This window comes from Bos grunniens, chromosome X (assembly GCF_055505025.1).
Source record: "Bos grunniens cultivar Pamir isolate PY7600 chromosome X, Bosgru_T2T1.0, whole genome shotgun sequence".
Taxonomy (NCBI): domain Eukaryota; kingdom Metazoa; phylum Chordata; class Mammalia; order Artiodactyla; family Bovidae; genus Bos; species Bos grunniens.
The window spans coordinates 93,014,778-93,041,385 of record NC_141194.1 but is presented as its reverse complement, the minus strand read 5'-3'; the positions used below and the strand labels follow the sequence as shown (position 1 = coordinate 93,041,385).

Sequence of the window (26,608 nt, the reverse complement as noted above, 5' to 3'; positions counted from 1 at the left end):
CCAGATTAGATTCCTGGGTCGGGAAGATCCCCTGGAGAAGGGATAGGCTACCCACTCCAGTATTCCTGGGTTTCCCTTGTGGCTCAGCTGGTAAAGAATCCGCCTACAATGTGGGAGACCTGGGTTGGAAAGATCCCCTGGAGAAGGGAAAGGCTACCCATTCCAGTATTCTGGCCTAGAGAATTCCATGGAATGTATAGTTCATGGGGTCACAAAGAGTCGGACGCGACTGAACGACTTGGCACTGGGGAAGCGAATCTGGTATGACAGTATTAACACCAGGTTGCAGGGGTGAGGTCCTGAGTAGAGGAGAAATAGTGGACTAAGGCTAGCAAGGCTAAAGCGGTGGGAGGGGCAAGGAGGCGGATCTAGGATTTCTTGACCAATCAGAGATTGTTAGGGTGGGTTTGGGGGGCGGGGCCTGCCACGCAACTTATAACTGCAGGAGCTCCTCACGGTAACACTAACCTCCTTCAGAGTGTGAAGCGGTGTCGGTGCAGTAGTCTACCTTTCTCTGGTCTTCAAGTCTTCGGGTGAGGATGTGCGGCCCCGCCAGAGCTAGAGGGCTATGGGGAGAGGAGGGCGTGGTGGCCGCGGGGCTGGCGAATCCGGCCTGCAGAAATTGGAAGGGTGGAAGTTGGACGCGCGACTTGTAGCGGCGCGTTCTGGCTAGTGCAGGCTTTTGTCTTCACAGCGCCGCCTTCTGAGCTGGATTCGGATCCTTCTCGGGTCGGTCCCTGGCAGGTCCGGAGGCAGGAGCCCCAAGAGCGGCCGTCCGATGCGGCTGTAGGTCCGATGCTGAGGGGACGAGGAGTTTGGGTCTCGGAATGAGCACTCTGGGGCTGGCCCTTTGCTCCCTCCGCTCCTGTGACTGTTCGGTTGGACTGGGCTCCCAACAATGATGATAGTTATTTTAAAATGTAAGCAAATTGCTGCTAACAGCATGGCTTATTTGCCCAGCCCTCTTATTATTTGAAGTCCCTATTTTCTGCCCTCTGGAGATTGGCGGCCAATCACTTGTCAAGGAGGGTCCTAGGGTGACCCCGACGGAGAGAAGGCATATTTGGGACGTCTGGCTGTTTGGGAGCTTCTCCATTCTAGTGTAGGCACTAGACATGCCTTACTCCACCGGGTGAGACCAGACACGCTCAGAAGAGCTGTGCTTTCCGGGCTCAGTTCAGTTCAGTTCAGTCGCTCAATCGTGTCCGACTCTTTGCGACCCCGTGAATCGCAGCACGCCAGGCCTCCCTGTCCATCACCAACTCCCGGAGTTCACCCAGACTCACGTCCATTAAGTCAGTGATGCCATCCAGCCTTCTCATCCTCTGTCGTCCCCTTCTCCTCCTGCCCCCAATCCCTCCCGGCATCAGAGTCTTTTCCAATGAGTCAACTCTTCGCATGACGTGGCCAAAGTACTGGAGTTTCAGCTTTAGCATCATTCCCTCCAAAGAAATCCCAGGGCTGATCTCCTTTCCAGGCTCAGAGGTCTCCTACTGTCTCCTCTGGACAAACCCAGAATAATCACTGGGTACCTCACCTCCTAGCTTCATGTCCTCCTCTCTCCTCCTGAGGAGAAAACATAGTGAAATAAAAATCAACTCTGTTTGGTTTATCCCATTCTGCTGAAGTTCCTGGTTTGATCTTAATTAGCCGTGCTGTCTTACAGCATTTACAAACCAGTCCCACAAGGAGCTATTGTGAGGCATGTCATTAATTATAACGGGATTAAATCCCCCCTTCCCTTATTGCAGCACCTTGATCTATTATCTTTGGGCAAATGAAAAGAAACTAGTACAATTTAGTTCAGTTCAGTCGCTCAGTCGTGTCTGACTCTTTGCGACCCCATGGACTGCAGCATGCCAGGCCTCCCTGTCCATCACCAAATCCCGGAGTTTACTCAAACTCATGCCCATTGAGGCGGTGATGCCAGCCAACCATCTCATCCTCTGTCATCCCCTTCTCCTCCTGCCTTCAATCATTCCCAGCATCAGGACTTATCAAATGAGTCAGTTCTTTGCATCAGGTGGCCAAAGTATTGGAGTTTCAGCTTCAGCATTAGTCCTTCCAATGAATATTCAGGACTGATTTTCTTTAGGATGGACTGGTTGGATCTCCTTGCAGTACAAGGGACTCTCAAGAGTCTTCTCCAATACCACAGTTCAAAAGCATCAATTCTTCGGCCCTCAGCTTTCTTTATAGTCCAACTCTCACATCCATACATTACTGGAAAAACCATAGCTTTGACTAGATGGACCTTTGCTGGCAAAGTAATGTCTCTTCTTTAAAAAAAAATGCAGTACAACTTATGCCACCCTTTACTGTGTGCTGCTCCCTAACCCCAATAAAAATGTCATATAAAGTGAAAGTGTTCAAATAGTGCTATCTCCTGTTACAAATTCATTAGCTGGTTAAGCCTAGTCATTTTTTCTTCTATCTCTATTTGCTCTTGTACTTTTATCCCTACCTCCAACTGACCTTGCTTGTGATTTTTAAGAGAGTCAGACACATCAACTCTGGGTTTTAGAGCATCTTGATTTATAGTGCATCCTGATTCAGTGGTTTTTACTATTGGAAATAGGGTAATGATGTGCAATTCAAAAGCATTTTGATAAAAACATGACTTTCCTAAGATGTGTGCTGTTTTCTTGTTGAAAATCAGAAGGTAAAATCCATATTGATATTAAACTTGAGAATTTGGGGTTGTGATCCTTTAGCATGATAATAGTTTTGCCAGTTAAGTTAAAAAAAAAGTTTTTTTCAGTCTTTCTTTTAGCCAAGATGAGTGATAAATCAGACTTATCTGAAGTGGAGAAGTTTGACAAGTAAAAACTGAAGAAAACTAATACTGAAGAAAAAAAAATACTCTCCCCTCAAAGGAAAGTAAGTCATGTGGCAATGTGGGGGAGTGGCTCTAGTGAAGAAAAGCATTGGTGAGCATTCACAGGTTCAGTAAATAAACTCTCCTAGTAAATTTTGCCACAGAGTAAGTAATAATTAAGTACACTGAATTTAATGCAGCAAATAAAAATATCAAATTGTCTAAGTACCTGGCTTTTATAAATGGTTTTTACATGATAAACTCAAGAAGTAATAGGGGAATAAAAAACTATTTTCTTGTTGGAAAATCACTAAAAATCACATTGCAATCAATTTTGGAATATTATACTTAGCACTCAAAAAGTCTTAGTTTTGTCACTCATATGGTTGTTTGGAATTTTCTGCATCTAACAACTTAGTTCCATGATCTCATTTCTGAAGAACTATATAAGCTCTGCAGTTTTGGCTTTCTGTACCTGACAATGAGGCAGAGAACAAGTTTAGATATTCAGTTCACTCAGGGCTTCCAGACTCGAGGGATCGGTTTTGCCTTTGAGATTTACAGCCTGATGGAGAAACTCTAAGCGTATTCACAAAACTGAGGGACACTTTCTGTCATGTTTCTGTTATTCAATAGTTTCTAAGTTAATCAAAATTGTCTGAAAGGGTATAATTTCCTAACTATATCAGTTCAGTTCAGTCACTCCGTCATGTCCAACTCTTTGCGACCCCATGAATTGCAGCACGCCAGGCCTCCCTGTCCATCACCAACTCCTGGAGTTCACTCAAATTCATGCCATCGAGTCAGTGATGCCATCCAGCCATCTCATCCTCTGTCATCCCCTTCTCCTGCCCCCAATCCCTCCCAGCATCAGAGTCTTTTCCAATGAGTCAACTCTTCGCATCAGGTGGCCAAAGTATTGGAATTTCAGCTTTAGCATCAGTCGTTCCAAAGAACACCCAGGACTGATCTCCTTTAGAATGGACTGGTTGGATCTCCTTGCAGTCCAAGGGACTGTCAAGAGTCTTCTCCAACACCACAGTTCAAAAGCATCAATTCTGTGCTCAGCTTTCTTCACAGTCCAACTCTTACATCCATACATGATCACTGGAAAAACCATAGACTTGACTAGACGGACCTTTGTTGGCAAAGTAATGTCTCTGCTTTTGAATATGCTATCTAGGTTGGTCATAACTTGCCTTCCAAGGAGTAAGCATCTTTTAATTTCATGGCTGCAGTCACCATCTGCAGTGATTTTGGAGCCCAAAAAAATAAAGTCTGACACCGTTTCCACTGTTTCCTCATCTATTTCCCATGAAGTGATGGGACCAGATGCCATGATCTTAGTTTTCTGAATGTTGAGCTTTATGCCAACTTTTTCAGTCTCCTCTTTCACTTTCATCAAGACGAGTCACATGGAAAAGGCTCTTCTCTGTCCAGGTGAGGTGGTCATGACTTGCTTTTTTCCATAGTTGGAGTCACAGAATTTGAGAACCTTGGAAGAGGAGGTCATATTGACTAGTATTCTTATCTCGAAGATGAGGAAATGAAAACCTGGTAAATAAGGATTGGGATTTAATATTACTCAGCCATTAAAAAGAATACATTTGAATCAGTTCTGTGAGGTGGATGAAACTGGAACCTGTTATACAGAGTGACGTAAGCCAGAAAGAAAAACACCAATACAGTATACTAATGCATATATATATGGAATTTAGAAAGATGGTGGAAATGATAACCCTATATGCGAGACAGCAAAAGAGACACAGATGTATAGAGCAGTCTTTTGGACTCTGTGAGAGAAGGTGAGGGTGGGATGATTTGAGAGAATAGAATTGAAACATGTATATTATCATATGTGAAACAGATCACCAGTCCAGGTTCGATGCATGAGACAGGGTGCTCAGGGCTGGTGCACTGGGATGACTCTGAGGGATGGGATGGGGAGGGTGATAGGAGGGCGGTTCATGATGGGGAACACATGTACATCCATGGCTAATTCATGTCAATGTATGGCAAAACCGCTACAATATTGTAAAGTAATTAGCCTCCAATTAAATAAATTAAAAAAAATAAACTGTATTCTCTTGTTTTCTGAAAGTGTTTTTCAATTTAATGAGAGGAGACCCCCAAGCCTGGGATTAGATAGAGAAGGGGGCAAGAGACACTTACTAACACCCACTTTGCTGAGCACATCACCTCTTCTGTTGAACATCATCTCAGAAATCTAATATCTTCTGATGAGCTGCAGCACTGAACCTCTGGTCTATTTCTTGTCTTGAACAGAATCCACTGTCTTATGAATCAATCATTTTTGGTGTTCATGGTGAGAACAAGGAATACATGTAAATGGGAGTGACCCAATCCCTGCCCATATGCAGTATTTTATCACTTTCAGTTTATAAAAACCAGTCACTTATAATCCCACCAATTAGAGGCATTAGCATTTGGGTGCCTAATCACCCATACTCTGGTATACTACAGACACAACTTAGGGCTATTGTGAGTTTGGTTCCAGACCACTGCAATAAAGCAAATATTGCAATAGAATGAGTCACACAAAGTTTTTGGTTTCCCAGTGCATATGTTATATTTATGTTTAAGTTATGTTTACACTATACAATCAACCCTTGAACAACATGAGTTTGAATTGCGAGTCTGCTTACACACAGATTTTTTTCAATAAATATGTGGGGAAAATGTTTTAAGATTTGCCATAATTTGAGAAACTCACAAACCACATAACATAGAAATATAAAAAAATTTTTTAATTCACTATATCTTGAATGAATTAAAATATGTGTAAATATAATGTAGAATATATGTTTTAATCAACTGTTATCAGCAAGGCTTCCAGTCCACAGTAGGCTATTTTTAGTTAAGTCTTGGGGGAATCAAAAGTTATACATGGATTTCTGACTGTGCAGGGGTTAGTGCCCCTAATTCCTGCATGTTTCAAAGGACAATTATATCGTAGTCTATTAAGTGTGCAATAGCATTATGTCTAAAAAGCAATGTACATACCTTAAGTAAAAAAACCCACTTTATTGCTAAAAAATGTTAGTCACCATCTGAGCCTTCAGTGAGCCATAATCTTTTTTCTGGTGGAGAGTTTGAAATATTGCAAGAATTACTGTAATGTGCAGGGAAATGAAGTGAACCAATTACCAAGGTGCGACACAGATACAAAGTGAGCAAATGCTGTTGGAAAAACATGGGGGTAACATACTGTCTTACACAAAGTTGCCACAAACCTTCAATCTGCAGAAATAAAAAATTACAGCATCAAAAAACCCAGCACAATACAGTGAAGCACAATAAAATGAGGTACGTCTGTATGTATCTTTTCCTACAAGAAAGGGATTATGCCGTTCAGACCTATTTGAAACATCATGTTATCTTGCCACTCCTTTCTTTTTTAAAAATTAATTAATTTATTTTAATTGGGGGCTAACTACTTTACAATATTGTAGTGGCTTTTGCCATATATCGACACGAATCAGCCACGGGTATACACGTGTCCCCCATCCTGAACCCCCTCCCACCTCCCTCACCATCCCATCCCTCAGGGTCGTCCCAGTGCACCGGCCCTGAGTGCCCTGTCTCATGCATCGAACCTGGACTGGCAATCTATTTCACATATGGTAATATACACATTTCAATGCTATTCTTTCAAATCATCCTACCCTCACCTTCTCCCACAGAGTCCAAAAGTCTGTTTTTTTATCTCTGTGTCCCTTTTGCTGTCTTGCATATAAGGTCATCATTACTATCTTGCTAAATTCCATATATGAATTAATATACTGTATTGGCTTACCACTCCTTTCTAATGGACTACCCTCCAAGGGAGCTGGAAGCTGTTTTCTATGCTAGAGCATAAACTTCCACAAGGAAAACAGTAGATATCATAGGTCTTAGTGTTGCTGGAGGATTTGAGACTTGGAAGAAACCATGTTGGCCACCAAGACTTAACCTCTTGCTTGAAATAATTATCCTATAGAGTTGTTCAGTCCCTTGTGGTGACCTGCTGCTTATACTGTGCCCAAATCTGCCTCCCTCTAGCTTCGATCAAATAGACCTAGGACAATATGCTGGAGACTCACACAGCAGGTAATCTCTGCTTCAGTGTTTGAAGATAGATATTGTGTGCCTGCTCCTGTACCTCTAAGTCTTCTCCTAATGACATTTCTCAGATCCTTTGGACCCAAGTTGCATGCATGGGGAACAACCCTGGTTGCCAATATGCTCAAATTTGCTTATCAGATCTCTTTGGATCCTAATCCCTTCACACAACACATTACTCTCCTTCTAGTACTGCCTCTTGCAAATTTGAGAAAGATACTGTATATCCATGATAAATTGAGCAAACTCTGCATTTGTGCATTAATCACAGATTAGGCCCATTTCAAAGGGCTTAAAGGAAAGCACGAGCATTGTCAGCTAAGCTGGGGTTGGAAAATAACTCCCATTGTTCAGCTGCATCTGATAAACATTCATTTCATTAATGTACTGATTCTACCCTGGGCAGTTTAAGTACTAAATTGAGGGGGAGCAGATGAGAGGTGTATGGCAGGAGATGAAAAACCTGGAGCTTCTAAGTGAATACTCATACAAATATGAGAAAAATGATTGCCAAAATGGAGTAGTTTTACCCTGCCTTTCTTAAGTATATAATATGGGGTACTCTTCTAGTTACTAGATTTACTTGCCTACCCAAGTGTGATAATGTTTTCCCAGTAAGTTCACTATAAGCATTGAGATTTAGGGCCTGAATCAGTTTATTAATTTATTAATTACAAAATTGAAGGAATGGTGTCATCCAGATTGCAATATACATCATTCCTGACTTCCATCCCCCTCACAAGAAGACCCGCTAGCAATCATCCATAGCCAAGACGGCACTGTGAAAATCCCAGAACATAGGAATGAGGGATGAGGTTGAAGTCTCCCTTGGACCACAGAGACTGAGAAGCACTGCATATTAGAAAGGCGAGAGGAGCAACTACACTCTGATCACATTGCCTCTCTCTCAAGCTGATAAAGTGCTGCACCAAGAGGGACCTCTTGGACTTACAATTTCTCCACTGTGAAAAATAACAAAAAGGTGGATGTTCAGCTTCTCAGTGTTGTACGAAATTTCCCAGGAAGCTCACAGGGGTTGCACCTCACAGGGATCACTGGGAAAATCTGCAGGGCTTGACCAATGGGGGACAAATAGAGATGGAAAAGGGGAGCAGCGTTTTCAAAGATTAGCACTCAGATCTAGGCAGACTGCAATCTTGCTAACAATGGTGATGGAACAGACATCCTGGCCAGTAACTCTGCCCATCTGTAGAGCTAAACTGGTGGCCACATCTAGCAAAGTACTTTAGTTGGCATTTCTGCCTGACTTTGGTCCTCAGCCAATGAACCACATGGGCTGTGGAACCCTTTTTATGGGCAGAGAAATAAATGCACAGCCCTACCCAACTGCTGAGTATAACCTCTAGTCCTACCTGACCAGAAAGTCTGGCCAGAGAATCCAGCCAGCAACGGGGCCCATCTTACACCTTGTCTTACAGCCCTGCTTGGACACAGAGTCAAGTATGGGTCAACACACAAAAATAAATACATGATACACCACATTAACAAAATGAAGGATAAAAATCACATAATCATCTCAATAGATGCATAAAAGCATTAAAAAACTCAAATCTTTTTCAAGATAAAAACTCTCAACAAATTAGGTATGGAATAAATGTAACTCAACATAATAAAGACCATATTTAACAAGCCCACAGCTAGCATCATACTCAATGGTGTAAAGCTGAAAGCTTTTCCATAAGATAAGGAACAAGACAGGCTGCACACTCTCATCATTGTACTGGAAGCTTTAGCTAATGCACGACAAGGAAAAAATAGTAGGCATACAGATTGGGGAAAAGACATAAAACTATCTTTTGTTCATACATGATAATAATATATGCACAAAATCTGAAGGAATCAACAAACTCCTAAACAAGTGATTTTAGTAAGACTGCAGGATATAAATACATATGAATCAACTGCTTTCCTATATATCCCAATGGGGTAGCAAAGAGTCAGACATGACTGAACAGTCTGGAAGTCTTGGAAGACAGTTTCTTCTAAACTAAACCTACTTATACTATATCATCCAGTAAACATATGCCTTGGTATTTACCCAAAGAAGTTGAAAAAAATATTACACACAAAACTCTGCACATGAATGTTGATAGCAAATGTATTAATAATTGCCATAACTTGGAAACAACCATGATGGCCTTCAGTTGGTGAAAGGATAAATGCACTTTGGTATATCTAGACAATGGAATATTATTCACAGCTAAAAACTAATGAGCTATCAAGCCATGGAAAGAAATGGATGGAACTCAAATCCATATTACTAAGTAAAAGAAGTCAGTCTGAAAAGACTAATTGCTAGGTAATTCCAACTATATGACACTCTGGAAAAGGCAAAACTATGGAGACAATAAAAGATCAATGGCTGCCAGGGATTAGGTGGTAGAGAGGGATCCTGTGAAACACAGAGGATTTTTAGGGTGAAACTACTTTGTATGATATTATATTGGGGGGTACATGTTGATATTGTTATTGTTGTTTAGTCGCTAAGTCATGTCTGACTCTTGTGACCCCATGGACTGTATCTCACCTTGTACAAAACCATGGAATGTACAACACCAAGAGTGAATCCTAATGTAAACTATGGATTCTGGCTGATAATAATGTATCTCATCAATTGTAACAAATGTACCACTCTCATGTGGGATGTTGATAATGGGAAAGGCTAGACATGAATAGGGACTGGGGGCATATGAGAAATTTTTGTAACTTCTGCTCAATTTTGCTGTGAACCTAAAAGTGCTCTATAAAATATACTCTATTTTTTAAATGACAGTTTAACTTAAACAAATTTAGTACTAACAGAATTTGAAGCATCACTGAGAAGAATCTTTTAAAAACTGCAATTTTGTAAGGGAAAAAAATCTGTGTCATTCTGGATAATTTGTCTTAGAAGCCAAGTAGAAATCTTATTTTTAAAAAGATAAATCAATTTCTGGTTGATTCATGCTTTATGAATGTAAAATTTGATGTTCAAATCGAGAAAAATATAATTAACCATTTCTTCCGAGTTTTGAGTGACAGCATTTTGTTTCAAAGTTGATATTACTGAGGCAAATATCAAGAGAAGATGAGGAAGACATTCAGATTTAGCATTTATTAATATTATACACTCTCCAACTAAGCAGAAACATAACTGGTCAAGACCCTTCACATCCTTTTGGACCTAGAGGGTAGTTGGAATTTCCTTAGACTGGAAAGCTCTTGGACCTCTCCTCTATAACTGTTGTGCAAGATATCCACACTTTATTATTGACCCTAACAAGGCAAGGGATCAGAATTTGGTTGAATTATAGTTTTGTTTTATGAAGTAAAGTTAGTGGGTAAAAAAAACAGTTATCAGGATAAAAGAGCAGGATAGAATAGTGCAGAGTGGTGGTGGTGGTTTAGTCACTAAGTTGTATCTGACTCTTTGCTGTCCCATGGACTGTAGCCCACCAGGCTCCTCTAATTCCCCAGGCAAGAATACTGGAATGGGTAGCCATTTCCTTTTCTAGGGGATCTTCCCTACTCCGGGATCGAACCCGAGCGAGTCTCCTTCATTACAAGCAGATTCTTTACTGACTGAGCCACCAGAGAAGTCCCCAGTGCAAGGTAGAGACATCTTTGAAAAAAAATTTTTCCCAAAATTTGGAAATGAGTCAATCCAGGGGTCCTCAAATCACTGTAACTAACTGGCCAGTAGAGTGAAAAAGTAAACTAGGACTAATGAGTGAGCAACCCGAGTGCCCTCAGAGTCATCTATTCTAGCACCCACACATTCTAGGTGATCTCCAAGGCTCACAATTGCATTGTAATGAAGAAGCCAGGAAAATAGTCAGAAGAACCAAACCAAAACCTAGGCTCCCTCTGAGATTTATGATCTGGCCCCTTCACCACAGTTTTTATAACCAGCCCTTTAATATGATGCTTGCTTTCTATATTTGTAAAATGGAAGTTTAACAGCCCATTTGTCTCTACATTGCGAGGAGGATTGATTTAAACAAAAGGAGGGGGGGGGAAACCCTGAAAACATAATTCTGGATTTCTGTAACCCTGTTGGTTTTTCATTTCAAACGTTACATGAGCTTGAGGTGAAACAAAAAATAATGCTCCTTTTCCTTTCTAAATTGTTATTTAAATGTTTTTCCCCCACTGGGCAGAGAGGATAGTAACTTTGGACAGTTCTTGCCTGGAGGGGAGGCACAGGACTTGAGAAGATTAATTGAAAATTCTCTTCCTGGAGAATCTCAGCTGCGTACCTGCTCTATCACCAAATGTTGCATCCCCACTTGTCTTGCCTGCTGTCTAGGTTCCCATGGTACCCTGGGCACATGACCCTTTATGTTACCTGGACACCCTTTGTTTTCACGTTTCGGACTGTTCTACCTAGAGTCATTGGCGGGGGTGTATGCTGGGTTGGTTTCATTATCTCCACAGTTGTGTCCAGCCCCTTCCGGCTGATCTCCCCTCCTGTCCTGTCCCACATGGTATGCCCCAGGACCGCCCTGGCGAGGCAGAGGGGCCTCACTAACACAAACAACCGTGGGGCAGCTGGTCGAGGACTGGGCTGAGGTGAGGGGCTGGGGTCCTGAGGGCTGTGGGGGTGTCTTGCTGCCTGAGTCCAGCTGCCAGGCCTCTTAATAACCAAAGGCAAATCTGGGGCAGAAGTTAAGGAGGAAGGGGGTTATGCCCAGACTAATTAAAGACAACTGAGTTTGAGGAAGTCTCTTGAGGAAGTTATTGTCCATCTCTGGGCCTTGATTTTCTCTCCTTCTTACCCAATGCTAACTTTCTTGAATGTCAGGAAAGGCGACTCTACTAGACTCACTGTTCTCCTTCCCTCAAGGCTATTTGAGAAACCTAGCTATTCCAAAAGAGACCCCTGAAACCTTTGTCCCCATCCTCAACTTGGAGCCACAGATTCAGTCAAAGCACAGACTGGCAACTGAAGAGCCCTCGCGTCTGCCTCCCTGTATCAGAGCCAAATCTTCTATCACTAACAGCTTGCCTCTTCTTTTTGCCCCAATTCCAGATACCATCAAGATGCCCAAGATGGAAAAAACTGTGCACCAGAATGATTCCGATGAAGCAGAGAGTGGAGCCCATAAGCCTGAAACACCAGAGCAGACCCAAGAAAACCAGAGCTTCTGTTTAGATGACCACTCTGCTGGTAGGCCTGGAATTATATCATCATTTCCTTGGGTAGTGTTCGATAGCAGCTAGGTTAAAGGAATAGGTAGCATGTGGTTTAAGTGCCTTTAAGGAGCATAGAAGGCTCTCACAACCTTATGTTTTTCACTCCTCATCCTTCTGCTAACTCCTCTTTCATATTATTCTTTTTCTTGTCTTTTTCCCCCTCTAATCTTTATGTATTGGACCTAGGTCCCTGATTGTCAAGTGAAATTAAAAGATATTTTAACTCTAGAGAAAGAGGCCAACAAAACATAATGACTTGTGTTTGACAAGACTTGAGTGTGTCTGAATTAGTTCAAAACATGGGAAATTGGTGGCATTCTTATATTTTGATTTTATAGATTGTAAATGATAAACCTAGAATGGATTTGAGAGAATCCTAATTACCTAGTGCTGAAATTGTGTTCTGTCCACTCCCAAAACACTTTGTTGACATAAGAATTATCACTGCTCAAGGTAATGTTTTAGATCTATAATAACAGATGCATAGAAGCATGAGGTCTCTTCTGCACCTTGTGGTAGGCATTTATTTGAGACTTTTGTTTGACTAGTCCAATCTCATAGGAACTCAAATTGCAATTCTCTTATGAAAATCGCCAGTGAATTCAACCAAACATAAATCTGAAGATCTGTCCAAATGTAGTGACTTGATCTAAACTCTTGAAGACAGAAATGAGAAAAATAGTTGGAAGCCACAATATTGTTGAGTCATGTATGTTTTTCTAGTGGCCATTTAGGGTCACTGCTAGTAAACAGAGTGGAACAATTATTAATTCATAGTGTCTCTCAAATGACAATGAATTGAATAAATTATGTATTTCAACATATGTAGCTTTTTAGTTAGAGTGGAAAGGAGATATGGATTGATGATACTAACTTCTGTTGAAAAATTTTTAAATGAGAAGTAAATTTGCAGTAGACCATCTCCTTGGTGAAGTTTTAGGGTTCTTAGATGAGTCTTATATTTTTGGTTATAAGTAGTTCTTTTTGAACAAATTATGGAACAGTGTTGAAAGTGAGAGAGAAAATAGTTTTATTTTATATACCAAGTAATAATCGTAACTACTGTGTGTGCTTACTATTATCTCTCTGTAAATAAGTAGTCTGTACAACAATCACTCTGTATCCACATGAGATTGGCTCCAGGACTCTTCTTCACCTCGTCCCTCAGGATACCAAAATCCATAGTGCACAAGTCCCTTATGTAAAATGGTGTAGTATTTGCATATAACCTACTTATATCTTCCTGTATAATATAAATCATCTCTAGATTACTTATAATACCAAATTCAATATAAATTATATGTAAATAGTTACCAGCATGGAGCAAATTCAAGTTTTGCCATTTGGAATTTTCTGAAATTTAAAAATATATATATATTTTTATCTGCCATGGGTTGAAACTTCAGGTGCAGAGAACCAACTGTATAATGAACTCAGAAAGTTATTCCTAAATTCCTATGAGAGTGTGTGATAAAGTTCTTACCAATCTTGAAGTAAGTAAAGCAAAAATATCATAGGTTTTAAAAATAAAGTTAAATTGATGCAACTTAAAGATTGCTGAATTCTGACTGTTTTCTTTTTTGCCTTTTGAGATGTTAAAATATAATTTTTTTTCACAGAATAATTATTTGGATTATGGTAAGGTGGGTTTTTTGTCACGACACCCATATGTGGAAAAATTAAAATTGGCATATTACTGTCACTTATTTTTTGTGTGTGAAATTTTATTGGTCTGTGGAGTCCCAAGATTTTGAAACAATGTTTTAAGAATGGTTCAGCTTTAGAGCCATATACTAATACTTATGGTGTTATCTGTACGGAGACTGTCATTTTATGTCTCTTCCTCTCTCATCAGAGGTAGAAAAAGGATTTAGGAACCACTTTCTAAAGTTCATTATATAGTTGGCTCTCTGCACCTGAAGTTTCAACCAATGGCAGGTAAAAAATATTTTTTTTTAATCTGTAGATAAAACAGTAAGTATAAAAAGTAAATTCTAGCTAAAGGTTTATTTTATAAACCACAACTTACTCACTTTTTCTTTGCTATATTTCATTTATTGTTTTGACAGTTTAGGCAAAAGTTTTTGAAGTAAGTTTTACTTTTTGTGTTTCATAAGGTAACTTCTCCTCATATCTGACTTCTCTGCAAGTTGCTAGAGCTGTTGAACAGCAAAGAGTTCAGAAAACCTCAAATACTATAATAATCGAGTGAATCTGTTTAAGATCTGTTTGATAAATCTAAATTTGAGGAAGTTATTTGGCTGAGTGGATCTCTGATGAAAAGCAGTTCTATTTGTGTGGGTTCCCTGTTTACTGATCTCTATGCCTTTTTCCAGCAAGCCGACCTGAAGTACTTTCTGTCACGGATCTGATAGAGACAGTTAACGAAATTTCTAGGCTTAGCATTGCTCATGAAATCGTGGTAAATCAAGATTTTTACATGGAAGACGGTGTATTACCTCCCAACAGGTATCAACTCTATTTTTTCCATTTAATTCCTCCTGGCATATGTACACAGCACAAATGACTTTGGATCAGGTTTGAAGCACTTTTATTAATACAGTTAATGTTTTAGTATGTCTTAAATGCTACCAACAAACAAAACAGAGGAGTAATCTGTATAATTATTAGTTTTACAGACTGAAAGCAGAAAAATTTTATCTAAGCAGGGAATAAATTAATGAAATTATTGTCAGAACTTTCATTTTGGTATCTCATTTAACAGTGAAACACAGTGAAGTCCACATCTTCTTAGACAGCTTTGGAGACAGTAGCTACTGGTAGTATTCTCTTAACTATCTATAGATTGATCAAGTACAAATGAAATTATTTCTTTTCTAATAGTGATATTGCCAACTCTTCATGGGATAAGAGCTTTCAGGGGATATTTCTGCTTCATAATCAGCTTAACAAAAATTCTGTGAACCAAGATCAAAACCCATTAATAAACACTGCCCCTCTAAAATCACACTTTATCCTGGTTCTTATTAATTGTATTGATATTGCAGTACATACATGAATCATTCAGGGAGTATGATTTGAATACTTCTGCTGCTGGTAAGTCGCTTCAGTCGTGTCCGACTCTCTGCGACCCCATAGACGGCACCCCGCCAGGCTCCTCCGTCCCTGGGATTCTCCAGGCAAGAACACTGGAGTGGGTTGCCATTTCCTTCTCCATAAATACTTCTAGTAGTTTGTTAATAGTTAAATGAGTAAATTTCTTTGTTTGACTCAATATTTCATATAACATTCTAATTTCCCAGCTTTAAAAGTGGCTTCTATTTTGCCACTTCAGGTATTCTATCACTTAAGCACCTTGCTCTGTCAGTGTCTCTTGATCTTTACGCCTCTTACTTTTTTCCCTTAGTTTGCCAACACTGCCTTCACTGTCCCTGGAGCCTCAGTTAGATTTATTTTTTTGCTGGCAGGGGTGCGGGGAAAGTGAAACAAGGAGAGTGAAGATCTGTTAAAGTGGCTGAGGGATTGTGGTGGTGATGAGGGGTGGGGAAATGAAGCAGAGGGAATAATACTCTTGAACTGGCCAGTTTGTTCAGTTTTTCCTATAAGGTGGCTCTAGTAGCATTTAGTTGACTTTAATTTCACTTCAAACAATTTTATTAGGTTGTATTTTGACAGCTGTCATATCAGCATGCATTTTTAAAAAACATAAAAATTGCTGAATTTTTGTGTAGCAATTTTAATATTGAAGATGGGAGAAAAAAGCAACATTTTGGCATATTATGGTTTATTTTTTCAAGAAAGGTAAAGTTCCATTTTTAAAACAAATTGTGACAGATGATGAAAAGTGGATACTGTACAATAATGTGGATTAGAAGAAATCATGGGGCAATTGAAATGAACTACCACCAACCACACCAAAGGCTGGTCTTCATCCAAAGAAGGTGATGTTGTATATATGGTGGGATTGGAAAGGAGTCCTCTATTATGAGCTCCTTCCAGAAAACCAAACAATTTATCACAAGTACTGCTCCCACTTAGACCAATTGAAAGCAACACTTAACAAAAAGCATCCAAAATTAGTCAACAGAAAACACATTGTCTTCCATCTGAATAGTGCAAGACTGCATGTTTCTTTGATGACCAGGCAAGAACTGTTACAGTTTGACTAGGAAGTTCTGATGCATCTGTGTATTCACCAGACATTGCACCTTCAGATGTCCACTTATTTCAGTCTTCACAAAATTCTTTGAATGGAAAAAGTTTCAATTCCCTGAAAGACTTAAAAGGAACCTGGATTAGTTCTTTGCTCAAAAAGATAAAAAGTTTGGGGAAGATTAAATTATAAAATTGTCCGGAAAATGGAGGAGGTAGTGGAACAAAATGGTGAATATGTTGTTCAGTAAAGTTGTTGATGAAAATGAGAAATGTGTATTTTTATTTAAAAACCAAAGGAACTTTTTGGCCAACTCACTGTTTAGAAATAAATCTTCATTGTTTTGTTATTAACAGCCTTATTCTAGTGTAGTAATGTAAGATGTATACCAGAAAAGATACTGAAATACAATTGAGGGTTATCTATTATCTATAGGTAATTAATGACTGCTTTTATCTTTGGACTTATAAAGTGATACTAATTAGAGTTATGGATTCCTAAGAGAAATCTCATTGTCAGATACTTATTCTACAAACATTTATTGAGCATGTCCTAGGTGGAAGGCTGAATGTTAAATGTTGGAGACATATAGATGAGTATGATGCTGGCTTTGCCATTACATAGCTTCTGTAGGTGAGATAGTCAAATAGTACATAGTTCCTGTGCAGTGATAAGTTCTCTCACATCTAGTATATGGAGTTCCTTATTCCTGCTTAGCTGCCGAGGAGGGTTTGGGAAACCTTCCTGATGAGGTAATGTTGAGTTGAGTTTTTAGATATGAATAGGTGCTTTTCAGGTGGTCTAGGGTTCATAAAATTGTATAGGAGACAGGGACCAAAACCACCCCAAAGGAAAAAATGCAAGATGGCAAAATGGTTGTCTGGGGAGACTTTACAAATGCTGAAAAAAGAAGAGAAGAGAAAGCCAAAGGAGAAAGGGAAAGATATACCCAACTGAATGCAGAGTTCCAGAGAATAGCAAGAAGAGACAAGAAGGTCTTCTTAAGTGAATAATGCAAAGAAATAGAGGAAAACAATAGAATGGGAAAGACTAGAGATCTCTTAAAGAAAACTGAAGGTATCAAGGGAACATTTCATGTAAGGATGGCCACAATAAAGGACAGAAACAGTAGCGATCTAACAGAAGCAAAAGACATTAAGAAGAGGTGGTAAGAATGCACAGAAAAACTATGCAAAAAAAAGTCTTATTATCTGGAAAACCACAATGATGTGGTCACTCACTTAGAGCCAGATATCCTGGAGTGTGAAGTCAAATGGGCCTTCGGAAGCATTAGTATGAACAAAGCTAGTGGAGGTGATGGAATTCCAGCTGAGCTATTTCAAATCCTAAAAGATGATGCTGTTAAAGTGCTGCACCCAATATGCCAGCAAATTTGGAAAACTCAGCAGTGGCTACAGGTCTGGAAAAGGTCAGTTTTCATTCCAGTCTCAAAGAAGGGCAATGATAAAGAATGTTCCAACTACCAAACAGCTGCACTCATTTCACATGATCAGAAGGTTAGAACTGCACCTTTGTGAGTCAAAGTTAGAACTGGACATGAAACAACTGACTAGTTCCAAATTGGGAAAGCAGTATGTCAAGGCTGTATATTTTCACCTTGTTTATTTAACTTATATGTAGAGCACATCATGAGATATGCTGTGCTGGATGAGTCACAACCTGGAATCAAGATTGCTGGGAGAAATATCAACAACCTCCAATATACAGATGATACCACTCTAAAGGCAGAAAGGGAAGAGGAACTAAAGAACCTCTTGATGAAGGTGAAAGAGGAGAGTGAAAAAGCTGGCTTGAAACTGAACATTTGAAAAACTAAGATCATGGCATCCAGTCCCATCACTTCATGGTAAATAGAAGGGAAAAAAGTGGAAGCAGTGACACATTTAATTTTCTAGGGTTCCAAAATCACTGCAGACTGTGACTAAAGCCATAAAAGTAAAAGATGCTTGCCCTTGGAAGAAAAGCTATGACAAACCTAGACAGCATATTAAAAAGTAGAGACATCACTCTGCCAACAAAGGTCCATACAGTCAAAATCATGGTTTTTCCAGTAGTCATGTATGAATGTGCGAAGTGGAACACAGAGAAGGCTGAGTGCCAAGGAATTGATGCTTTCGAATTGTGGTTCTGGAGAAAACTCTTGAGAGTCCCTTGGACTGGCAGGAGATCAAATCTGTCAATCCTAATGGAAATCAACCCTGAATATTCATTGGAAGGGCTGATGCTCCAGTAACTTGGCCACCTGATATGAAGAGCCTACTCATTAGAGAAGACACTGATGCTGGAAAAGATTGAAGGCAAAAAAAGAAGGGGGCAGCAGAGGATGAGATGTTTAGATAATACCACTGACTCAGTGAACAAACTCCAGGAGACAGAGGATGTCGGAGAAGCCTTGCATGCTATAGTCCATGGGGTCACAAAAAAAGATGAGGACACTACTTAGCAACTAAACAACTTTGGTGTTCCTCTGGTGGCTCAGCAGTAAAGAATCCACCTGCCAATCCAGGAGACCCAGGTTCAATCCCTGGGTCAAGAGGACCCCCTGAAGGAGGAAATGGCAACCCACTCCAGTAGTCTTGCCTGGGAATCCCAGGGATAGAAGGGTCTGGAGGGCTATAGTCCATGGGGTCACAAAGAACTCGGACACAACTTAACTACTAAACAACGACAATAAGAAACTCTTCCTGGTGATAGGGAGGTTCTGCTGCTAAGTCTCTTCAGTCGTGTCCAACTCTGTGAGACCTCGTAGAGGGTAGCCCACCAGGCTCCCCGGTCCCTGGGATTCTCCAGGCAAGAACACAGGAGTGGGTTGCCATCGCCTTCTCCCAGATAGCTGAGGGAAATGATCATGTCATTACGATCAGATTTTTTGCTTAGAAATATCATTGGTCTTAGCAAGAATATGTGGCATTGTTGCAGTAAGACTTTGATTGGGGGCCAGAATACCTTTACTGCCGCTGCTGCTAAGTTGCTTCAGTTGTGTCCAACTCTGTGCGACTCCATAGATGGCAGCCCACCAGGCTCCCCCGTCCCTGGGATTCTCCAGGCAAGAACACTGGAGTGGGTTGCCATTTCCTTCTCCAATGCATGAAAGCGAAAAGTGAAAGTGAAGCCGCTCAGTTGTGTCTGACTCTTAGCAACCCTATGGACTGCAGCCTACCATGCTCCTCCATCCATGGGATTTTCCAGGCAAGAGTACTGGAGTGGGTTGCCATTGCCTTCTCCTCACTAGACTATTGCAATAGTCCAGGTAGGAAATGATGGCAGGAGGAGATGGATTCCAGACATATTTAGGAATCAAAATCTCTGTAATTTGGGGACCAAGTGCATTAAAAGGATGAAAAGAAGTAATTATTATGCATTAGATAAATAACAGTTGGTGACATCTCACAAATGGGATTGGTGTGTTGGGGAAGGAACTTTGACTTTTTTCATTTACCTCTGTATTGCTTGTAAAATTTTCAACAAAAGCATGCATTACTATTCTATTTTTAATGGGAAAAATGTAAACTTTATGATTTGTTTGAAAAGACACAGGTTTGAGAAGGGAAGATAATGAGTTGGAGGTGCACATAAGATTTTCAAGTGTTATCAAGAAGGAAAATCCTTCTTTGGATTTTAAGGCTGAAGGGAAAAGATCATCTAGTTCAAAGGTATAAGTCTACACGTATTAAAACCAAGGCATACATTTAAGTCAGATGAAGAACCAAGGCTAGAACTCAGGGCCTCAAATGCAACTTCTTGGTTCTTATTTCTAGAAGGAGAGCTTTTTTGGAACTTGAGGAATCCTTCTGAGAGAAATTGATCAGAGCCTTTGCATCTGAGACTAAACTCAGTGTATTCAACTCTGCTAAAGTCTAAACATAGCTCCTTCCCTATCAACATAATGGTCTTTCATGATTTTATTTATTTATTTATTTGTGTGTGTGTGTTTATTTATTTATTTATTTTTATTCAATTTTAATTAAAAAAAAATTATACATGTGTTCCCCATCCTGAACCCTCCTCCCTCCTCCCTCCCCATACGGTGTTTGGGATTTAGGAGATTAGGATCCTTTATCAACTCTTTGGGTAAAGAGCAAGTTGTTCATTTAACCATCTTATAGTCTGGAAGGCAGGATTATGGAGACAATGTACAAGGCTTTTTGGGACCATCTGAAAGTCCAGCTATCAAGTACTCCAGCTGACTTCACTTCTGCACTTGAACTCCTAAAAGAAGTTAAGGAGGTGAGTAACCAACTTCCCATTTGTGGATATTAAATCTTAGTTGTGGCATGGGGGATCTTTCATTGTGGTACGTGGGCTTCTCTCTAGTTGTGATGCACAGGCTCAGCACTTGTATCTTGTGGGCTTAGTTGCCCTGCAGCATGTGGGATCTTAGTTTCTCTTAGCAGGGATCAAACCCATGTCCCCTGTATTGCAAGGTGAATTCTTAAATACTGGACCACAGGAAAGTCCTTTTTTTTTTTTTAAATCCCAGACCTTTTAATTGTTGATAAATAGGAATTATTTTGGGCCTTCCCAAGTGATGCTAGTGGTAAAGAGCCCACCTGCCAATGCAGGAGACGTAAGAGACTCGAGTTTGATCCCTGGGTGGGGAATATGCCCTAGAGGAGGGCATGGCAACCCACTCCAGTATTCTTGCCTGGAGAATCCCATGGACAGAGGAGGCTGGCGGGCTACAGTTCATAGGGTAGCAAAGAGTCAGACATGACTTAGCATGCATGCATGCACAAGTTTCATTTCTACATATGTTCCACTACTTGAACAGATAATATGGAGAAACTTCCATTTTATTTGTATGAGATGAAGCTTGAAAGTTGAGATCTTGCTGTAACAACACAGCATGTCATTCAATTAAACAGATTTTCGCTTAACTCCCATTATGTTTTCTGTGTTTCAGAAGCACATAGATACATAAGAGAGCCTTTGCCAACAAGAAACTTATACTTTAGAGTGAAAAGATTATTTCGAGTGACACTTAAAGGTTTCTCTGCCTATTTCATCTTTTCCCTTTGTAGTCAAACAATCTAATAATGTCCTTATCCTTTATTAAGAATATCTCACCCCCACAAGGCTATATTTAAAATGGATAACCAAAGACCTACTGTAGCACATGGAACTCTGCTCAATATTATGTGGCTACCTGAATGTGAGGGGAGTTAGGGGAAGAATGGATGCATGTATATGTATGGCTGAGTCCCTTCACTGTTCTCCTGAAACTATCACATTGGTAATTGGCTACCCGAATACAAACTAAAAAGTTTTATAAAAAGAATATCCCATTACCTTGTGATGGTATGTGTTTTATATTTTTTATATCCTGCATTTGTTTTTGTCACAGGTATTTTTCTTCCTATCTTTATCTCATTCTGCCAAGAAAATAGTACAGCACTACTATTACTACTAATCCCAATGAAGCCTTAAATTATAACTGGCTCCTAAACAGAGAGAAATAATATTCTGTATATGCAGTTGGGAAACCTAGTTTCTGGAGGCCCAATAGACATAGGCTGGCATGCCTTTGCCTTAAGGAGATTGTTCATCAAAGAGTGTTTGGGGTTCTAAATAATTTGGCTCCATTGATTTTCTTTTCTGGGCAGATATTGTTATCACTGCTATTACCACGCCAGAACAGCCTAAGAGATGAGATTGAAGAAGCTCTGGACATAGATCTCCTCAAGCAGGAAGCAGAGCATGGGGCCCTGGATGTCCCTCATCTCTCCAACTACATTCTTAATTTGATGACCCTACTGTGTGCACCAGTCCGAGATGAAGCAGTGCGAAAACTAGAGAGCATAACAGATCCTGTACAGTTACTGAGGTGGGAAACTAGATGTACTGTTCCTGAACACTAGATGTAGTATCCTGTCTTAGACACTGTACCAGAAAACTCTGGGCCAGATACTGGGTTATAGCCCCTGGCTTGCCTAGCTCTTCTATACTGAAGAACGGACTAATATCTCTGCTGTTCCTCTGTGGTTTATTGGCTTTTATTTTCAAAGGATGGATTCTCAGAACCCTTTTGATGATCTTAGATCATTTGGACACTTTCTAAGAAATGATGCTGTTAAGATACTGGCTTCCCAGGTGACACTAGTGGTAAAGAAACCCCCTGCCAATGTAGGAGATGCAAGAGAAGAGGATTCGATGCCTGGGTCGGGATGATCCTGTGGAGAAGGAAACGGCAACCCACTCCAATATTCTTGTCTAGACACTAGAGTACAGTAACTGTTTCTTTGGGATATTTCAAACAGCACTTTCGCAGATAATTTCTTGTGTATCCTAACTCAAACCCTGTGGGGGAACAAGATGAGAATGATCCCTGTTTCACAGATAGAAGAACCAAGAACCAGAGGTAAAGTAATAAGCTGAATGAGTTAGAAATTCAACCACCATCATCCCAACTACCCACAGAGAGTTAGAATTTTAATTGTTTTTCTGAGGTGGAGTACCTACAGTGGAAAGAACTCTAGGCTGGTAACTAAAAGATCAGAACATGTATCTGCTCCTAGCTCTGATAACAACTCACTCTATGGCCTTGGGTCCCTGGCTGCAACATCTGTATTTGTAAATTGAAGTAGGACTGTGGTTTTTAAGGCCATTTTTTACTCTAAGATACTGTGATAAAATACTCTTAGCTTGAGTTCCACCTCACTCCACTAGATTACCTTTCAGAGTGTAAGCATTTGATTTTTCCTCCATTGACAGGGGCATCTTCCATGTTCTGGGCCTGATGAAAATGGACATGGTGAACTATGCTATACAGAGCCTCCGACCCTACCTGAAGGAACACTCTATCCAGTATGAACGAGCTAAATTCCAGGAACTCCTCAACAAGCAACCCAGTATGTTCAAAATTTAAGGACAGGAGAGGGGGAGATTTGACTTTGGGTCTTATTTCTTATAGTGATACGGTACTTGCAGTTTTTTATTTTTTATTTTTTTAATAGATAGCTTCTCCCTATTGGACGGGCAAGGGCATGGGGTAGGAAGAAGGAACATTTCTCTAAGAGAAAACATGTACAAAATCACTTATTTATTGAGGAAGAATATATCCTCAAACCTTGCTTTTCAAGCCTTGGTGTTTGAAGATATTTATATATTCCCTTTTATGTCACAGATCTCCTTGATTGCACCACAAAATGGCTAACCAAAACAGCTCTAGACCTCACTACAGCACCTTCAAGTTCTCCTGACTCTCCCAGCTCCTCCAGCATGGCCCATTCATCTCCAAATTGGGCAGTGGACAACCCACAACTTCCCAGTTCCACAATGGTGCTATACCAGGGTTACCTGAACCTTCTTCTCTGGGATCTTGACAGTAAAGAGTTTCCCGAGGTAGGAACGTATATAAGAACATTGCCTTTTTGTTTTGTATTTGATACCTTTACTAAAACACTTTTCTGACAGCTTGCTTTTCCCTGTCTCACCAGACTCTGCTAATGGATAAAATCCGGCTGCAAGACATGGAGTCCCAGTTGAAGCAGTTGGCCATTCTGGCCTCAGTCTTGCTAGTGGCCAGAAGTTTCTCTGGTAGTGCTTTATTCAGTTCGACTGAATTTGTGAACAAACTGAAACACATAACCAAGGCCCTGATGGAGGAATTTAACTCCAGGTAAACTTCATAGAGGCTTTCCTGGTGACTCAGTGGTAAAGAATCTGCCTGCCAATGCAGGAGACCCAGATTTGAACCTTGGGTCAGGAAGATCCCCTGGAGTAAGAAATGGCAACCCACTCTAGTGTTTTTGCTTGGAGAATTCCATGGACAGATGAGCCTGGTAGGCTACAGTCCATGGGGTTGCAAAAGAGTCAGACATGACTTAGAGACTATGCAACATGAGCAACAACAAATTTCCTAGATCTTTCTGAGAGTTGAAAATAGTTTGTTGGTTTTGGAACTTAGGCAGTTAATGTATTACTGCCTTATTCTTTATCATAAACCACGCAAAAGACCTTGGGCATCATCTACAAAGGTCGTTGGTGTCTTTTGATAAATTGTATTAAGGCTTGTGATGGAAACAAAACATATTTCCAAGGAGGTGAGTGTGGAAACTAGTTTGCTATGAATGATTCAGTACTGTGTTTGCTAAAAATGAGTCATTATATACTTAAATAAGTGACACTGGATTTATGTGTGTATATCCAGAAGTTGATCCCTTGGTCAATATGTATCCATAATTTGCTTCATGCAGGGCACCTCAGCTGAAGTAAAAAGAAGAACTGGAAGTTCAGATCTCAATATATTTACAAGTTAATTGGCGAAGTAGGGAAGACAACTATGGAAAATGCTTAAGAAATCTTAAAACAGAATTTGAATACAGTTTATGGGACTAAAGTGGAGAAGGCAATGGCACCCCACTCTAGTACTCTTGCCTGGAAAATCCCAGGCAAGAGTGGATGAAGGAGCCTGGTGGGCCGCAGTCCATGGGGTCGCTAAGAGTCGAACAAGACTCAGCAACTTCACTTTCACTTTTCACTTTCCTGCATTGGAGAAGGCAATGGCAACCCACTCCAGTGTTCTTGCCTGGAGAATCCCAGGGATGGGGGAGCCTTATGGCCTGCCGTCTATGGGGTCGCACAGAGTCGGACATGACTGAAGCGACTTAGTAGTAGTAGTAGGAGTATGGGACTAAAGAATACTGAGTAGATCCAAGAATGGAACTGAACCCTTGTCCAATTTGTTTCATTTGAAGTGGAGAATAGTATGAATTAGTTAATATGTACGAATTAATATGTGTGAAATAGTTGACATCTTGAGGGTAACAATGAAATGATTTGAAATGCTGGGTCCTCTGTTAGTGGTGGAGAGCTGGAATTCTTTTGTGAGTGGACCTGGCTTCTGGTGTTGGACTCTCTGGGCTTTGCCCCTATGCCAAGGCCACTCTGCTTTCTGTCCTTCATTATCTAGGCCTGAAGAAGCTATGGTGAGTGTGAGTGAACAAGTGTCTCAGAAAATCCATGAACGCCTCAAAGACATGGGCCTAACTGCCCTGAGTAGTGAAAAGAAAGCCTGTCTTAGAGGCCAACTTCAGAACATCGCCAAGAAAGAGAACCGTGTTCGTAACATCGTTGGTAAGAGTCCTCCTGTGGTGGTGGGGCTGGGAAGGGGTGGCAAGGGAAGGGGTAGCAAGAATGTGGAAGGTAAGAAGGTGGACTGAAGCTTGGAAGTCAGTTGTGAAGACGTTCAGAAATGGAATGATTGTTGGGAAAGTCTTTTGGCTTTAGTTTCCTTATGTATAATGCACATAATTGAAGTAAATCTCTTTCAGTCTGAAGAGTGAATATATGGTTTTAAGGTCAGCTAGGATGTGTAACTTGCAGGTGCTAGTGCTGAGTGATTCCTGGTCATTCTCTAACTATAACCCAAGGCCTGTGATGGGAAACCCTTTCTCTATCCCATGCTTTAAGTTACCACGACGGTCCCTACTTCCCTCTAAGGAACTGATGCTAATTTAGGCTGAAGGATATATTCCCTGCAAGAATGGAAGCAGTGAGCTCGACCACCTTGCTTCTAATTTTTACATCTTGACAAAGTCTGATATGGTTGTATGGACCCAGAGTTGGTACACTGGCTGCAATGTGTGCCCTTAGAATTTCACATACAATGTCTAGGATCCTCTTGTTAGGTCACACACGTCAGGAGCTCACTTAGCACCCCATAACATTATAAACAGCCAGAAACTTACTGGCTCGACATCTTTCAATAATGCATTGCTTTTAGAAGCTTTATAGCATTCCTTCTTCCAAAAGAAAAGAAAAAAAAATCTCATTAACATGTTTTACCTGAATGAGTGAGTAGGTCAGTGAAAATGTGTTAATTTAAACTTTGGCGAACAGAGAGTGCAAGGGCATTGTGAATTTCTTCTGAAATCTCTTTGATCTTTCCCTTTTAACTTTTTTCTTGCACACAGATCAGCGGATCCACTTGTTTCTCAAAGGCTGTTTGGTTCGTGGGATGCAGGAGTCTCTGCTAGACTTCCCTGTTGGCCTTACTCTCATCAAGGGAGAGTTGACAAAACTGGGCTGGAAGTTTTTCAATCTGATGCGTCACAATCAGCAGGTATTTAGCCCCTATTATGATGAAATCCTTAAAGATATCATCCCTCCAGCTCAGGCACAAGAAACAGAAGTGGAGTCTATCTGATAGTTCCAGACCACAGTCTGGCAACAGGGACCCAGGAGAGAGGGCTAAGTATGTTCCTGGGATGACATCACCTGTGCCCCGCAGAGTAGCCTCTTCCTCACTTCAACCTGGACTCAAGGCTGCAGGATTCCAGCATGTAAATACAAACTGGCCCAGCCCCCTTCATAATAAACTTCTGTGCTGCAAGAAA

General features: G+C 40.5%; 1 protein-coding gene across 2 annotated transcripts; it reads left to right on the top strand.

Annotated features, from left to right (window-relative positions):
• The first annotated feature begins 395 nt into the window (after window positions 1-395).
• LOC147340923 (T-complex protein 11-like X-linked protein 2) lies at window positions 396-26,608 on the top strand. 2 transcript variants are annotated; one of them, XM_086387304.1, is made up of 10 exons: window positions 396-533; window positions 11,973-12,110; window positions 14,473-14,605; window positions 20,378-20,498; window positions 21,875-22,095; window positions 22,983-23,119; window positions 23,395-23,612; window positions 23,708-23,889; window positions 25,183-25,346; window positions 26,186-26,608. In XM_086387304.1, the coding sequence occupies exons 2-10, from the start codon at window positions 11,984-11,986 to the stop codon at window positions 26,416-26,418; spliced, it is 1,536 nt and encodes a 511-aa protein (XP_086243430.1). In that variant the 5' UTR covers window positions 396-533; window positions 11,973-11,983; the 3' UTR covers window positions 26,419-26,608. The 2 variants fall into 2 exon arrangements, with proteins under 2 accessions (XP_086243430.1, XP_086243428.1); XM_086387302.1 differs by lacking the exon at window positions 396-533 and adding an exon at window positions 11,473-11,512.

What these genes read in the sequence shown, in the direction of transcription:
- LOC147340923 (XM_086387304.1), top strand. Translation starts at nt 11,984, where the DNA reads ATGCCCAAGATGGAAAAAACTGTGCACCAGAATGATTCCGATGAAGCA. An exon ending in GGTGTATTACCTCCCAACAG is followed by an intron (nt 14,606 to 20,377) that starts GTATCAACTCTA and finishes ACCATCTTATAG; the next exon opens with TCTGGAAGGCAGGATTATGG. An exon ending in CCGTGTTCGTAACATCGTTG is followed by an intron (nt 25,347 to 26,185) that starts GTAAGAGTCCTC and finishes TCTTGCACACAG; the next exon opens with ATCAGCGGATCCACTTGTTT.